This window comes from Anoplolepis gracilipes, chromosome 17, assembly GCF_047496725.1.
Source record: "Anoplolepis gracilipes chromosome 17, ASM4749672v1, whole genome shotgun sequence".
NCBI lineage: Eukaryota > Metazoa > Arthropoda > Insecta > Hymenoptera > Formicidae > Anoplolepis > Anoplolepis gracilipes.
Window position 1 is genome coordinate 2,947,263 of NC_132986.1, and position 17,427 is coordinate 2,964,689.

At 43.5% G+C, this 17,427-nt stretch overlaps 1 protein-coding gene and 1 long non-coding RNA gene across 11 annotated transcripts in view; one reads left to right on the forward strand and one right to left on the reverse strand.

The window, feature by feature from the left end:
* The window catches only part of Sv (paired box protein shaven), a 151,841-nt gene that overhangs the window by 37,235 nt on the left and 97,179 nt on the right, over positions 1–17,427 (reverse strand). The window contains exons 1-2 of one of the 10 annotated variants that reach the window (XM_072909151.1): positions 4,393–4,742; positions 2,252–3,055 (exon numbers count right to left, since the gene is read on the reverse strand). The exons of 8 other annotated variants lie outside the window; for them this stretch is intronic. In XM_072909151.1, coding sequence (XP_072765252.1) covers positions 2,252–2,345 — 94 coding nt within the window. In that variant the 5' untranslated portion in view covers positions 2,346–3,055; positions 4,393–4,742. Of the gene's footprint in view, positions 1–2,251; positions 4,293–4,392; positions 4,743–17,427 lie in introns of those variants that run through there. One more of the 10 variants, XM_072909150.1, reaches the window with a different exon arrangement.
* Positions 11,731–16,176, forward strand: LOC140675103 (uncharacterized). The gene is made up of 4 exons (XR_012048320.1): positions 11,731–11,816; positions 13,134–13,216; positions 13,454–13,468; positions 15,875–16,176. It is a non-coding gene; the product is annotated as an uncharacterized lncRNA (long non-coding RNA).

The following is a 17,427-nucleotide window of genomic DNA, read 5'->3' on the forward strand; positions in this document are numbered from 1 at the left end:
GCCGGCATATAAAAAGGCCGATGCAAAATCAGGTGACCCGACTGAGCGCCGAGTTGCTGCGGACTACTTCTGGATAAATGCGATCCCCGTATCGCCATTACGTTTTCATTACAAACGTACCGTGCCTTAAGCTGCTGTGCTAACGATATCCTTGAAATCGCGTCCCAAGTCTCAATCCGGTTTCCATTATCTGTCGGATCTTTCATCTCAAAGTCGATTCCTTAGGATATAGATAATAATCTATATCGATGAGAAAATTTATACGCGATTGCTTGCACGCTTTGAGAAATCATTCGGGGCTCGTTAATCGATGCACAAAAATATGTAGATTAAGATTTCTTTCGGATATATCTATAAGAAGAAAAAAATCGAAACTTTCTGTATATATGGGATAATTTTTTTTTTATTTACACGTATATATCGACGCGCACAGTTTCCCCCTGTTCCACTTTTGCGCGCTCGCAATCGAGAATGGAGGACCGGTCCAAGATAGTTGCAGAGCCAATAAAATGAGAACCAGTGATACACGATCACGACGGCTCGGCTACGTGTGTATATCGGAGAAGCCAGAAGAACTTTGATATAGATTCCCATATAGTCACTCGATATTTCTCCAGCATCGCGCTGCTTTGTTCCCGTATTACATTACGCTTCGACGTTATGTATTGCCGAACACGCCTGAATACGACGGACTTTATTATCCGATGGCTAGAAAAATACGCTGGGAAATGTAATTCGCCAGTGTGCGAGCCGTCTCGGAATTTTACGACGTTGTAATCAGATCGATTTACATCGTAATTGAAAAGCGCGTCAACATCCCGCTTTCAATGACGATTAAATTATGATAAAAATTTCTCTATCAAACAAACTATCTAATACGACTAATACGATAATATATCGGACGATGAATCGAAATTACGGTGTCCTTAAATTTTTTTACTAAATTAAATTAAGTATTTAATAAAGTAATTTTTTTAAATAATGCGATATACAAAAAGATACGTAGCTCATTACAAACGATTTTACGATACGCAATCGGCGATCGTCGTCCTGTTAATGCTTCTCATATAGTTAGTAATATTTCATTAGATTTAACGGACCGGCTGTGCACCCGTAAACGGAATGATTTCGATCGCTGCAACTTTAAAGCAACACTCGAACTCGTCTAATTAATATGGTCGGACCGTTAAATGGACGGAAACGCTCGCGGATAGGCAAACTCGTTATTTTCACGTAATATCCTGGACAAAGATATAAGCTCTAGAGAATTACATGTAAATAAATTATATTTATTTTGATGTAAAATTTATTAGGTTCGCACACAGAAGAACCAGGTGGATTATTGCAGAAACTAAATCGAATGTGCAACATTTCTCTCTACTAGTTTAGAGGAGGAGAGAGCTCGTCGCGAGTAGCTCCTACGCAGATCGTCGGTCGCGATATGATTGCGGTTTAGTTTTTCGTCGGTACCGGTACCGCTACGGCTCGGTTAGCGATCGAAGGCCATTAATTTCTTGTTTTTGCATTATCATTTACCCATCGACGTCGCTGGATTCGCAACTCTTTTCCGTTCATCCAGTTTGCTCTACTTAATCGACGCACCGTCGGCAAACTCGAAGAGAAATCGCGCGATCGCGAGAGAAGCGTTTCGCACGCGGAAAAATTGCGTGCGTTTTTGCGCTTTCTTTTTCTCGATTAATATCGTGAAATTTGTTGCAACAATATATATCTAATTTATAGAGCAAATGTCTCGCGCTAGAAGAAATATAAAATGTGAATCGACAGAGTTAACTGGGAAAAAAAAAAAAAAAAAAAAAAAAACGATCAGAAAAAAAGTCTGCATACAAGGCTAGATTCATTTATATCTAGATACTGAAATCTAGATATGAAAATCGTTATTATTTTTGCGACGCCTGACACAAACGATTGTTATAATGAGCTCACAACTCTGAATAGAATCCATCAGAATAGAATCTGCGCGTGAGGTTTGAAAAAAATATCCGATACTACTAAATATTTATTGCGATATTTTTCTACTCAATAGATTGATAATAATCAAAACGAAGAATTAATGAAACAGTGACGTGCCGTAGTAATAAATGTTAAAGTGACAACAGATAATCCAGTTTGAAATATCAGATTTGCACGATTATCCAGCCGGTTGACGGGGCGGAAAAAGAGATGAAAGTAAAAACATAGGATAGAATAATTAAGAGACGCTTAGATACGTAGACATAATTAAATATCTTACAGGTGTAATATTCCATCATATTCTGATTGTATCGGTAGGCACTACTCAGAGTAGTGCTGAGGTCCATCGCGGCACTTCCGGGCCCGACGGCCATCGGGTATCCAGGTGCCTGCTTCTCCGGAGGAGCAGATTTTATATGTAATATACGAAAGGCATCTGAGAAGGACCGACGGGGTCCTATTGACCGCCGATAAAGACCTCTCGCGCGTTTTGCAGAAGTGGCTCTCTCGTCTCTCTCTCTTTCTTTTTACGATGGAGCAGGCGGATTTATGGCGACGCGGCACAATGACTGTCATCAGGAGCGTCTTTGTGCCGGACGACGGGTGGCTGCTGCGGACACCCGGTCGGCCCCCGTCGCTTCATCTTCGTGAATCGAGCGCCGATTCTGTCGGAAGACGTTGATCTAGTTCACTTGATTCAGTTTCTCAGAGTTCATAACATTCTCTGCGTGAGCGTTCAAGGATGCTGTTGGTTTAAATTTCATAGGAAGGTGAGAGTTTTCACGCGCGATTTTATAAAACTTTGAATTCCGTCGGGAATCTATTGCACATAGTTTTTATCCACGCCCAAACCTACAAAGGTACGAAATTTCTTCGTTTCATTGTACTTTAGACAGTTAGGACACATATACGAACATAGACGAACACTGCCTCTTATCGTTCGTCACAATCACCAATCCAGCTCACTGCATCCAAGTGGTCCAGTTAACACCCCGAGTCTCGCGCGTTTCGCCGCATCCCCGAGTCTTCAGTTCAATATTTTACATCCTACGCAAGTAATTAATGTTTATCACTGCATTTCAATCTGTCGGATACACACGTTGAGACGTCATTTTTTCCTCAAGATAACGTATTACAAAAAATATCGCGTCATTCGACACAACGATATTCATCTCGCGCATCATTGACGATGAATGATGGATAAAACGAACAAACGGATCCGATAAAGGCCAAAAGGCGCGGAGACTTTTCGCGCATTTTTAAAAAGCGGAAAGTGGTCTGTCGATGACACGTCTTAACCGCTCGTTATCGTTATCAGCTCCTCGAAAGGAAGCCGCGCGAGCCGAGCCGAGCCGAGCCGAGCGACGCCGCGGCAAAACCGGGCCGACGACGTCGTGGAGCACGAAGGTGGCTTCTGCCGACGGACACACACGTGACTTGGGACAGCTTTTCGACCCCCGCCTCGCGGCGGCGAGCTTTCATCCCCACGTCGCGCGCGACCCCGCCTTTCGCATCCCTCGATCGGCATCCAGCCCGGGCCGGGATTGGTCGGCGCGGCGTGACAACCGGGTGGGAGAGCGCCCTGCGACGAGGGGTTTCTACGGAAACGGCGGCGGCGTCGCGCGGGATAACCTCGTTATTGGCATCCCGGACGCGGGATGGCAGGCGGGAGTACGACGGAGGATCTCGCCGATCTGTGGAAGAGAGACGAAGGCGAGCGCGAAATAAACGCTCGCCGGCTGGTCTACCGCCAACAGTCCCGCGCGAAATCACGCGGCGCACACCCCCGTGAGCACTGCTTATTCATGAGAGGGTGTCCCTCTTCTCTCCGGGAAAGAGAGAGAGAGAGAGAGAGAGAGAGAGAGAGAGGTCGTACCTCTTGAGCTGCCTCGGATACGATGTCGCGCCCTATCGATTTTATTTATTTAAAAGTTACCCTCCGTCGCGCGCTTCTCTCTCGCGGGTTCCTCTCCTTCTGCGCTACTTTCGTTGCTACTGCGAAATGGATCGTGGCACGCGTCGATCACCGGATCCAAGAAAGAGGGAGAAAAGCGAGAGTAGGTGTACGCCAAGTAAGGATGAATGAAAACGCGTTTGTCGATTTGCCATTGGCGATTTCACCACAAATTTCATTGCGATCCATGGACCTCGTACGACTTTTGTATCTCCTCGGCATTTCTCGCGGAATCATTCCTCTCGAGAGTTTCCTCTTCGGTCGTCTTCATTTAATTCTTCGACGCGTGATATCGATGCGCTATAATTTATTCGCTTTATGGATCCTCGTGTACGCGAAGAGCTATTCGGAAGGATATCGAGTGGCAATAAAGTTGTTTACCGTCACAGTTTGGAGACACAGAGGATTCGAAAGAGAACAATGACGACAAAATTGTACAGCTAAATATTTAAAAAATTAATGTTAACCGGCTGTGATGTATTGCCAGTGCTACGCCAAGTTACACGTCTCTCTTTCAACAGGAATTTATCTCTTGAAATTTCTTTTCGAAGAATTTTTTGCTCATCGATTATTCTCTCTTCTATTACTTATGTACGCTATTATTCTCCCGTTTTCCACGTTAATCTTTCGGTGTTGGAGAATGTCATCATAAGTAATTCTTTAAAATGCAAGATGGCAGAAACTATCCGATATGTCTGAGCGTAGTAGTTTGTAAAGATTGCTTGGACAGGTTGTTTGCATACAATTCCCGCTAATATTATGACGTTATGAATAACAAACAACTTAGCACTGAAAGGGTTAACACTTTCCGGAACGTATCGCGGGACGTTTCCACGGTATGCATCGCCGCGACTAATTACGAGACTGATTACATGGAGACAAACGCCGTGAACGCTACGGAGGGATGGCGAAGGTGGTCGAGGGAGAAAAGGACACTCGCAATGTCTGCAAGTCGCGAACGATAGGTGGGGAAGCATGAGATGCGGAAGGTGGGGCGCGATAGTATACTGGTTTACAAAGTGCGACGTATTCGCTCTTCTCCTGCACGCGTTCCTTGCGAACTTATTCTCGGACATGATACGTATCGCGAAATATATAGATACTTATTCGCCGGAAGAGACTTACGGTTTATGACGCTTAAAAGTTCGAATGCTACAAACCGCTCGTAAATAGATGTCCGCTCGCGTCCTTATATTTTATTTATACGCTTTTCAATATTTACACGCACACATCCGTATATATTTTATATGGGTATGGGTATGGGTATGAGTATACATGTGTAAATATTTTATATTATAAATATATTAAATATATTATTTTATTTTTTATTAGATTTAATATTATATATACATTTTTTTAACATAAATTTCAAATAAAATTATAAAATCGAATAACAGTGTTTGATTTATGATGCAGAGCATGAAAAATAGATTCGATATACAAAAAAGTTTCAAAACAAAGAATTTATTTCGCAATACTTTTCCGAAGCAATCGAGAAAGGGCAGAGGATCGAGGGAGGGGGTATCAATACCTTTCTAAATGTTACTCTGGGAAGGATGGGGCCTCATTTCGAACTGTGCGAATCGAGCTGGATTGCCCGGAAGGTGCGGTCAGCCATCGTCGTCGGTGGGACCGTCGTTGGGCCGCGAATCTCACAAGGGTCCGGTTTACATTCCCGAGTACGTTCCTTCGCGACATTTCCTTCTCTTTCCGTCCCAGCCCGCGCTGACACTAGATACCCGAGATCGCGAAACACTGCGTCTTGTCAAACGGCGTCCGCGTTGCGTAACGCGGTGCGTGTACGTGACACCGACACTCGCGTTCGGGGACGAGGGGTGAGAAACTTTGTAGCGAGCACGATCGATTCGTCAATTCGTGAGAATATCGAGAAACTCGCGCGCGAGAAGCGTCTTGATTGCGTACAAAGTTATTCGAGACGTACATATGGGGGAGAAATTTCTTCTTCGCTTCGACTTTTTACCTTTTCCCCTGTAATTACGAGATTAATTTTTTTTTTTTCAACAACTTTCAACTTAATTCAACAATCGGAAATGAGATCTTTAATTTCGGGGAAGAATGCCATTTATAATTCTCTCGTTTGTACCTTTTTTTTGACGGAAGCGAAAGATGGAGGTGATAAAACAGTTTTTCGTACAAAAAAATTCCTTGGAAAGGAAGAGGAGAGAAAGAGACAGAAAGAGGCTTATTTTCGCCCCTCGCAAAAATTACTGCTTCACCTGACGCGTGATCCTTACAAGCAGAGACCTTCCATTCGTCATTACTACACCGGACCTAATCTCTCGAGGATCTCGCTCGAGATTACGCTTTGGCATATCATTTGCCTGAACGAACGAGCGGCACCGGCCGCGTTGACGGGTAATATGTCCTCTACATGATTGCACCAGGTCTGCCCGACGCTGAGACGAGACGCATTCGCAGGCGAATAGGGACGCACCCAGAGGTCCCGCGGTGCGGGCGACGGTGGAGGGTGAAAAGGGGGTGGGCGGGGGAGATGAGAAGGGGGGCATCGGTGCGGTGCACGCGCGGGGCAGATGCAGATGAGGTCGTCGTGCGGGGTGCATCCATCATTGGGGTAATGCGGCCGCATCGTGCTCTTGGCTGTCCCTAATCGGTACCCGACCGAGCCGCTATCCTTCCTAATCCGCCGGCCGACCACCGCATTAATCTCCTTTATCATAGCGCGCGAGATCGAAGAGTTTGTGAAGCAAACGGGACGTCTGCGAAATTGACGATGTTAGACTATGTCACGTGGTAATATATGTTTGCTTCTTCCGCATTTTGCGACTCGGAAATTGCGGTGACTCGAGCGAATTTCTCTTCGAAGAAAAGTCTCTCGTCTCTTTTTGTCAAAAATTCAAGAATCGTGCTATTCTCTCTCTTTCCGACTTAACTCTACAACATTCCAAAAAGACGTTTTCAGTCGCGCGATTTCGCGGGATTTCGGATAACGGACACATACAAAGGATTTACCCTCTTCGATTCGCGGTACCAACGGGGGCAGAGGGAGGGGGGAGTTGGGAGAGAAAGAAAGGTGGGCGGCGATAACTCATGAGATTTGATGTAAATAGCGCACTTACTTATTCGCTAGTGTCGCGCGGCAGAAGTTAAAAATACGAAGGGTAAGGGTGAGGGGTGATGGCTCGTTCGCGGGAAGAGAAGGCGACTTTTTTGCGTAATGAAAGCAATCAATTCAAGTCCCTACCACCCCCGCTGTCCTGCCGAGAGTGGATAGTCGCTCTCTCTTCTCTCTTTCTTTCTTTCTCTCTCTCTCTCTCTCTCTCTCTCTCTCTCTCTCTCTCTCTCGATCCTTTCGTCTCGCTCTTGTTCTCCCTTACGTAGCGTCGCTTGGTCCTGTTAAGGAACAAGGAGGAAAGGAGGCGGCAGATAGAGGTAGCGATGGCGGCTCACCCTCGCGTTTCGCCATGCCCACCCTCTTCCTCGCCGCCCCAACGGTGGCCGCGACCACTTTTGTAGTCATCATAAAATGCCCTGCTTTCAAGTTCCGACGATTGCTACTCTTTTTTTCCCTAGTTCTCCTGTTCCGAGGGTAGCGCGCGGCGGTGGAGAATAACGAAGTGGAGATGGTGAAGCGGGAGAGAGAGAATGGGAGGGGGCGGCTGAGGTGGCGGTTAATCCCGAGCATTCCTGCCGGAGGGGAACGGCGGGTATGGAAGGACGATCTCTTTAAAAGAGCACTAAAGTATCGTTAATCTTAAGAAGAGGAGCTCTTACTTTCGCCCGGACAGACCGGTTAGACGCGTCCGCTTGATACAGAAAGAAATTGCGACGCCCTGAAATAAATCCTCGTCGTTTCGCGCAAGTTTGCCGGCACGGTGGGACGATATTTTACTATAGTTCGCAGATTTTCGGAGAAAATTCGACAATACAATATTTAATTGAGTTCATTGAGTTAAATTACAAGAGACTTTTTTATATTTTAAAAATCAATAAGAATCGACAACTGACCATATTACATGGCTCCATAATTAATATTACACACAAGGTTTTTTTTATCGTTGAGATGATCTGGATATGCGTACATTTGTCTCTCGAAAATATGTGATAATGTTACGAGAATGGGATTCCTCGACGACAGACAAAGAGGCAACCTTCCCACGGGAAATGCTAAATGTCAAACACACAACCCTCCGACGTTCCCGTGAGAGTTAAAGGCCATCGCATCATAATATGATTACGTTCTGTTCGTTATCCCCTTGTTTAGAGACGCGATTATTATTGTGCGTCGACGAATTTATGACAATGTAATATCGAACAAGATTCAATTGCGGAAATAATCGAGCATTATCTTTCAAATCATTTTTCTCTCTTTTAATTTTTAAAATTTTTGCTTATATACTTTTTTATGTATATCTCATGTATTTAAAAATCTTACGCGTTAGAAAAAAAAAAAAAAAAAATAAATAAATCTTCACAAATATCTTCAGAAACAAATCTTAATTTAAATGATTATTTCTATGAGTCTACATTTGAAATACGTTCACGTTACCCGCTGAAAAAACGAGAGAAGAATTGAGTCCACGCATTTGGACGCTGGCGAACGAGCTGCATTCTAGAAGCTCCCCGTATTAAGCGTGAATAGCGTTACGGTAATGGCTGGAAGAAGGGTTATGTCGCGCACATAAGGCGGAAGGGTAGGGGACAGGGAGGGAGACATGCCACACACTTGAGTGGTTTGTCGTCGTCTTGCGGTGGGTGGAAAAGCCTAGCGGAGGAGTTCCGAGGGTGGCGGACGAGCGCGAGCACGTGCTGTCGCGTGCCAGCCGTGATCTATGCTCCGTCACTGTACATCTCGCACGCATAAAAACATACGCACACGTACATGTACGTCTATATATGGAAATTATTGCCACGCGCAATCCGGATACGCCCTTTTCCACTATATGCACTATACGCGCATCACCGACCCATCTCGATTTAACCGAGTATTTTAAAAGCTATCGATCGGCGACGATGCGAGAGAGAGCCTTCGATGCGCCGCGAGCGATAAAAATTCTTCTGCTCGTTAATCATCGCGGGGACATATTGCGTTGCGTTGCGCTATTTTACTCGTCGCAGCACGCTTTTATCAAAATTCCGTAACGCTGAGTGATGTATGATTTTATACGAGAAAATTTTATGCGTATCGCAAAGTATTGAAATAAAAGTATATTCAAAGCCTATATCTTATTCAGAAGATAATGCTGCTAATTATAAAGATATTGTATTGTCAATATTTTAATATAAAGAAAGCATTAAACTGCAATATTCTTATATTTGATTGAAAGGCAGGCGTCGCGCTTTGACCCTCCTCCAAAAAGACTCGGCGATCATCCTCGATGTCTGAAGGTAGTGATGCGGTTGTGAATAAGGGCGGGCTGGCTGGTGCCTCCAGGGGGTTTAACCCAGGGGTTGGTGCATATTTCACGGTCTGCGGTCCCATCTCGCGGAGACAATCTGAACCAGCGTGGATACATCATCGCGTGACGCCACGTAATAACTTCCCGGGCCACAACGAGCTCCTTTCAAAACCCTCTTATTTATTCATCTCACCTCGTCCGCTCCTTCGTTCTCTCTCTCTCTCTCTCTCTCTTTCTCTCGCCTTCTTTCACTGACTTTCTCCAGCCTTTCGTCCGCCAAACCGTCCGACCCCCGAGCGTTATCCCTTTGGAACTTGGCACAGCGCTCACTTTTCTAAACCGAAAAATCTCACTCCGTTGTAGGGACGTATCATTTTTCTTCTTGAGAAACTCGAAAAAAGTCTTGAAAAGTCAGATAGCATGGTAGAAATTAATGTTTACTAATAGATGATAAATAGATTTGTTGCAATCGAGAGTTATGCAATAGAGACTTTTTTGTAAACTCGAGTGTAAACAAACGAGGAAGGTGAATTACTGTCTCTAATTTGTCGTTCCGTGTAATATGTAGATATGCTATAAGCTACTTCAAAAAGAAAGTATTAATCGAGCGCAACATATTGCTCACCGTTTCGCATTCCCTGAATAGCGCCTAATTTATATGCGCATTCTCGCAGCGTTCTTCTCTGTGTGACGTTCTTCTCGTTCTGGTTTTAGCGCCAGATGTTGCTCGCGACGCGCGTAACTGCATCGATGAGGGATCGGTGTCGAAAACACGGAGGAAGAGGCTGACAGAATCTTTTTTTAACACACATTTGTGTTACGAGGGTAATATTACTGTAACGCGCACTTTGAATTGTCGACACATAACGTGAATCTATGCAAATACGCCTGCGCGACTCACAATCTGGTTTGACATTTCGATACGTATTTTTGCAAAGATATTGCAGTTGCTTTTTTTAAATTTAAATTTAAATTCCTTTTCTTCTCATTTAATATATTTAATATATTTCGTTGTATTAATTTTCAAAACAGAACCCAAGTAGCACATATTCGTTTTAAAAACGTTTCACAAATGTTTCTGCGAAACGTTTTAGAACCGGCTTTTGAAAACGTTTCTGATTGGTTAAAATGTCCACTTAAAAAACGTTAAGGGAATCATTTTCTAACAAAAAAAAACGTTTAAGAAACTGTGAAAATACGGTTTTTTTTCCTTTATTTGTGAAAAATTTGTTTATTCACAAATTCAATAAAATAATGCATATCTGGATATAATCCATCTATTTTTATCATGTTCTGAATCTCTTGTCGAGATTATATCAAAAGTCAAACTGACAAAAGAGACATAATTTAAATTATACTTTTAGTACCTATTCTTTTAGGCTTTATATACATGTTATGAAAACTTGAATACGATTTATAGTTAAGTCTGAACACGCTACGTAGCGGCGAACAAAGGAACAAGTATATTATAAAATAGATCTTTTTGTCTTGTCGAAAAGATGATCAAAAAGACATCTTTTCGTCGACTAAAATTAATTATGACTTTTAGAAGACATATTTTAAAAAATTACTTTTTTTGTAGGTAGAAAGATATTCTTTTAGACATCTTTTAGCCTTGTTAGAAAGATAACTTAAAAAAGACATCTTTTCGTCATCTTTTAATTTTCTGTGCTATCTGGGGATCGTCTTAATAATGTGCATATATATAATTTTGAATGAAAAAATTAATTTTTGTTCTATTTATAGAAACGTAAAAAATACGTTTGTTAAACCATGATTTTAAAAATGTTTTTGTTGAAACGTTTCTTATTGGTGCTTGACAGTTAAAAAATATTGGATACCTTTATAAAACGAACATGTGCTACTTGGGGAAGATTGTTTCTTAAATTTGAAAGCTCTCTTGTCGAGTCATCGAAAAGATGACAAGCCTGTTGGCAATATGTGAATTACATATATGGTTTCTGCTGTATTATATTTCTAATGTAATTAGAAAACATAAAATTTCATCAATTGCTTCGATTAAACTGGAAAAAGAAGAGGAAACGTGAAAACGTCGAATTTCATCGGTTGGACGCGGCCCTGACCGTTAAGATAATAATAATCTTACGGGCGCAGCAGCAGCAGCACGCCGGGCTCGCGCGAGAGATGAACGAGGCGCGCGCGAAAGCGTGTACGCGCGTCGCACACGCACTTGGCTCCTCTCGCGCGCGGCAGAAAGGCTATTTGTCGGATGACAAACGAGCGGCGGGCTACGTGGGTGGCTTCGGTGGCCGCGGGAAATGGTGAGCAGCGCGCCGTGTCGCCGCGCGCGCTTTCGCGCTCTCCTCGCGCTCTAATCTAAAGGCGAAACGACGACTAACGCGACGCGACCTGTCGTATATTTCTCCCCCGTCGATTTTTCTCTCTCCAGCGTCGTCGCCATTTCCTCTCCGATCCGACGCGGACGAGTTCGCAAATTTCTCGCAAATCCAGATTCGTCTCTACATCACGGCCAGCATGGTACATCAGAGGAGGTATCGTAGCTCAGGGAGAATACGGTTAGAGAGAGAGAGAGAGAGAGAGAGAGAGAGAGAGAGAGAGAGAGAGAGAGAGAGAGAGAGAGAGAGAGAGAGAGAGAGAGAGAGAGAGAGAGAGAGAGAGAGAGAGAGAGAGAGAGAGAGAGAGAGAGAGAGAGAGAGAGAGAGAGAGAGAGAGAGAGAGAGAGAGAGAGAGAGAGAGAGAGAGAGAGAGAGAGAGAGAGAGAGAGAGAGAGCGAATACATTTCGGTGGCCGGCACGGTAACGCTAGCACGCGCGCACGCATGCACATATATACACATGCGTGTGGCCGGGAGGCACATAATGTCTAATGGGGGTGATTGTGCTCGCGCTCCGTGACGGATCAATCTGCCACCCCCTTCAACCTCCTCCTCCTGCTCCTCCATCACCCCTCTACGTCAGGCCGAAGAGCAAGAGAACCGTCAGCCCTTGGTCCCAGCAAGCCGAAACTCGAGCACGGCCTTGCGTGGATAACGCAACTATTCGTCATATCACTGTGAAAGGGTCGGAATTAGACGCTGGAAGCGTTATTAATCGGCAAGCGGCTGCGTCCGCGGTTGGAGCGTCCGAATTTGCGTCTCGAGCAAATTAATTACAAAGTAGATGGGCATGCATTAATTAAGAGACATCCGACAAATGTTACATAATTGTCCTACGGAAAGTTTAGTCAATTTTGCGATTTTTTTAGGAAAGTTAGAAATTTTTCCAAGCGTCTCATTTCGAACGCTGCAAGCTCGACATTTAATCAGGAAAGGCAGTATTCGGTTACGTGAGCAAAGATATTTGCAAACATGTTCGTTTATGACGTAACCTGTTTCACAATAAAACTGTTCCAGGTCGTGCTTTAAACGAATCTACGAATCTACTTTATGAGATAACGAGGCGATCTCTTATATCGCGTCGCCCACGTGTGGCCGTTGACATAAGCATTCCACGTGTATCCCGATCGTTCGAGTTTCCGGGCGATGAAAAAAAAGAACGAGTAAGAGAATTAATAATTTGTTGTTTTCTTTGCTTTTTCTTTTTTAAAATAGGTAATCATCCCCCGCGGTGGCCTTAAAAGAGCAGCATCTCCGTCAATCTATTAATGGATGTAGCTTGTTTTAATTGGCGTTATTAATAGTATCGATATCCGCCGCGACTGCTCGATCCATTCATACTCTCTTTCTCTCTTGGTGGCTTGCTCATTTTTTTCGCTCTGTCGTACCTCGAGACATCGCGGTTGCAGTATATTAAACTGCCGCTACCCTGTTATTAATTATTTGCTCTGCATCGTCCTAACGTGTGTTGCAGAATCGTCGCGAAACGTTCTTATCCACCGAGCTCGACCCAGGCCTCGACCAAAGGTACGGACGAGTTTCGCATTTCAACCCGTGGTAAGTCGCAGATGGCAGCAGATGGAGGTTGTCGCTAAATCCAACGCGTTGACGATTTACGATCCAGATAGATCACGTTACAATAGAGTCGCAGATTTATCGAAAAAAAAAATGAAATAAAAAAAAAAAAAAAAGAAAATAACAGTTCGTAAATTGCAATGGAATATAACGGCTTCGTTTCTTCTATATGGGTTCCTTTTTTCTCTTCGTGCTTTACTATAATTTTTTTCTTTCTAGCACGCGCGCCTTTCGGTAGGAGACGATCTCCCTTCGTGCGCCAGCAGAATCGACGATCGTGAAACGATCGTTGGGCCGCACGCGTATTAGTTCCGCTTATTGTGTTCGAGCCCGTAAAAATTAGTTTCTAAAAGAAGATCTTGCGCAACACACAGAAGCGGTTCGTTGGCTCTCTCAGCATGCGCAAACAGGGGCAGGGGCAGGGGAGAAAGGAAGCAAATTACTTTGAAACGCATTCGCAACTGCCGATCACGATTCCATTAACGCTTTACTTACTTACTGCGAAAGTTCGCAAGGTTTTTTTTCTCTTTTCTCTTTCGCTTGCCGTTAAATGTAATGTAAGATCTTATACTTTTCACGGATAATTCCTCTTACTAGGTAAATATATAAATCGTTGCTTTATCATACAAGCTCTCTTCTATCAGATCTCTTAGATCGTCATAACGGTATGGCGAAGAATGTCGATGAGCGAAACGCGAAAATTCTTCCTAGACTGAAAAACCGCGGAATTGACATTTAGACAGCATCGTTAACAGCTGCGATCAAACGAGCATTAGAGTGGAAAGCAAAGTAATCTGATTGGGCTCTGTACGCGTTATGTGGCGATTACTGCGCCAAGTTTTACTCATTTCAGCAAAAACCGGCCGCGTAAAGTCGGTTGATCGACATACGAGGGATCCATTTATATCGTTGCCCGCGATCTTAATGCACGTCGTTATCTTGTCTTATCGATGGTGATCGGTAAAGTTGGATGCGAAATCGCAGCTTTACGATTTTCATGCGACTCTCAAGTTTGATAAAAACGACTTATGGCTAATTCATTGGCAAAGAAAAAAAAAGAAATCTGCCATCGATCATGTTTTACACGAATTTTATGCTTTAGCAAATTGCACGCGATTATACGTGCGCAAGAATCGCAATCGATTTCTTCGATTTTAATTGTCGAAGGTCCCGGCGCAAGATTAATGAACCGACGAAACTGCTTTTGTGCAATCGATAGATGGAAATCGACGCAATTCGCCGAGTATTGAGCACTAATCGAGCACGAAATACTGAACGTTTTCTCTTGATTCGTAGCAAGGACGAAGGCGCGGAAACGAGAAAAACGCGAGAAAAATGCGGCACTACGTTACACCGCTAATCGCAAGGACGTCGCGAGTGCAAAGCCACAGAAAATTGAGCAATCGTATTTTCTTTATTTCCGTAAATTACAATACCTACGTCTGTTTGATCGCGCGACGCAATTAGCGCACATATTTATGTTATTCGCAATCGCAGTGCTGTAATAATCTCGTGTGTGCGACTAAATTGTTTCTCATCACACTTTGAGATTTTTTAGGCCAAAACTCGCGGTCGGATACATACATATTATATGTATATGTATATATGCGTGTGTCTCTTGTAAAGTTTAAATGAGCAAACAGGACTCTGTGGTCGCGTTTACTTTATGTGCCGACACGCCGCGGTATAATTGCACGTGACAGACCGACGCAACTTTTTTTTTTTTTTTTTTTTTTTTCATCTATACCATACGCATGTACAACTGGACAGCTATCGTCTCGCTGAAAGTCGCCGAGAATCTTGCGGTCGCTTCGGTAATCGTTCGCCATTTATTCCGACTTGTGTGGATTATAATTGCGCGTGCGGCGCGCATAAAATCCTCACGCGTCAGCTCACATCACGGGGTTCCCGTGTATCACATTTTTTTCGTTATTATTTATGAAATCGTTATCAAGCCGTGCGAGTTGATCCTCGCGGATTCCACAACATTGATGGCGGTAAATCTCGGATGCTCTTATTTTTCACAGAAATCAGTTTTTTTATTCGTTTCCTGTAATGTCACGACGCGACGTGCGCGACGTCATTAAATCGTCCACGACCCATATGCGGGCGAATAATCATTTCGCGCACCTCCACAGCGATTTGGGTGACTTGAATTTCTGATAAAAATCCTTCAGAAAGCCGGTTCATCCCCGCGGCGCGATATATATTATAATTGCGCCCGTGAGGAGAAGAGCGCGTGCTTTTTCTTTTGCCGGGCTTTCGAATCGAACGAGTTCTCGTCCCGCGGTTTTTGTTTATCGAAAATTCTCGATACTACGAATCTACCAGAGCTCGGATGGAGAGAGGAAGAGAGAGAGAGAGAGAGAGAAAGAGACGGAGAGCGTGTGTCCGGCGAGCTCTGCGGTCGTGTCCGGCCAATAATCGACGCGCGTTCGTCTCTCTCTCTCTCTCTCTCTCTCGGGCGCGTATATTATAATAAATGCGCGGCGCGGGGCTACCAAGCAGGTATCCGTGCGCGCTTCGCGGCGAGCGGGTAGTTAAGAAGCGGCTGCTGCTCGGACGCGACGTGTTACGGCTTTAACCGCAACAACGCGCCTCCGACCGCAGGAACCCCTTTACTTTGCTCTTTACTTCTAGACTCCCCCTGGGCACCTACTACGGGCCTCCGAGTCCTTCGCCCCCTCCCCCCGCCGTCGTCACCGCCACCGCGCCCATAATTACCGCGCGATGATACCAATGGTATCGATCACCATCGGGCTACCCTTCTCTCTCGATGTTCGATTCCCCTCGGCCGAGCCGTAATCCCTATTAGACACCGTAATTACACCCCGGTATTATATACCAATATTACATCGCTATATACACGTACCGTCGATGTGTATAACCGTCCTTCTTTATACCTGGAGGAGAGCAGTAGAAATTGGCCCCCGTGTCGAGACGTTGCCTGTGCTTCTAACACGGCGAGAAAAGTCTCGTAATTCGTTTGGTGCGCGATTCTTTCAGAGAATTTCGCGCGTGATCGATATTATATTATCTATATTACTGTATTTTGAAACGTGTCAGTATAACGACGGTATGAAATAGAAATACGAATCGTATGAAGATACTGATATATCATTCTCAAGGATGATAGAACCGATTCCTCGTGCAAAAATAAATAAAAATTGTACAACGTATTCTTTTTATGTAAGATTTTGTTTTCGTGAAAATTAAAAAATTAATGTAATATATTTGTTAAATTGATATAAGATACCTGACAATCTTGTATTATATGTTATTAAAAATTCGTCTCATTAGCTCTTATTATATATAATTAAAAAAAGTACAATATTCATTTTGTAAAACAATTTAAAATAATTTATGAATCGCTTGAGAAAAATTATATAAAAATATCAAGATAACTTTTTTCCCCAATATAGAATATACCTTTTTATTATGATAACCGCTATTGGGATGACATATATTAACGCCAAATCAGTTCGTAAGCAATCTAAAAAGTTCGCGGCAGAAATTTATTTATAATTTTATACGTCGTCTAATACAAAAAAAATTTTTTAAATACGCACGATTTATTAGGATACGTAGTAGAAGATACATGAAGGTGACACATGTAAAATTATAAATGAAATTCTGTTTAAATTTTATCATGAATTATAAATCGCCTGTAAAGCGGATGTTATGTAAATTAATTTATTAATTTTTAACATTATTTATCTCAAAGTATCGTATGAAAAAACGTTATTCTGCCTGTGCAATTTAATATTTCACGTGCAATTATCTCACTGATCTTGATTTCGCATCCTGTATATAAAACAATTTTTTTTCATATAGTATAAAATGACATGTTTTACATTAGTAAAATTGCGACGTAGTTGACGCTGAGCCGCGGATTTATTTTAGAGCTCATTTCGTAGCTCGTCGGATCGCGGGCACAGAGGATGAGTCACGTCGGCATTGTTCGGCCGGACGAGGAGATATACAACACGAATCATTTCCTGCCGTATCCCTATCTATCTGCCTTCACGTTTGCGTATGCGTACGGTACGCGCACCCGTCGGTGTATATGTGGAACAACGCGCAACGCATCTCACGCTCGAGTGCATACGCCGTGCACCCGTCTAGCGTCTGACGCGTGCACGCGACGTTTTCTGCAAACTGTTTTACGTTTCGCGGATGATGTCAGCCGCTTG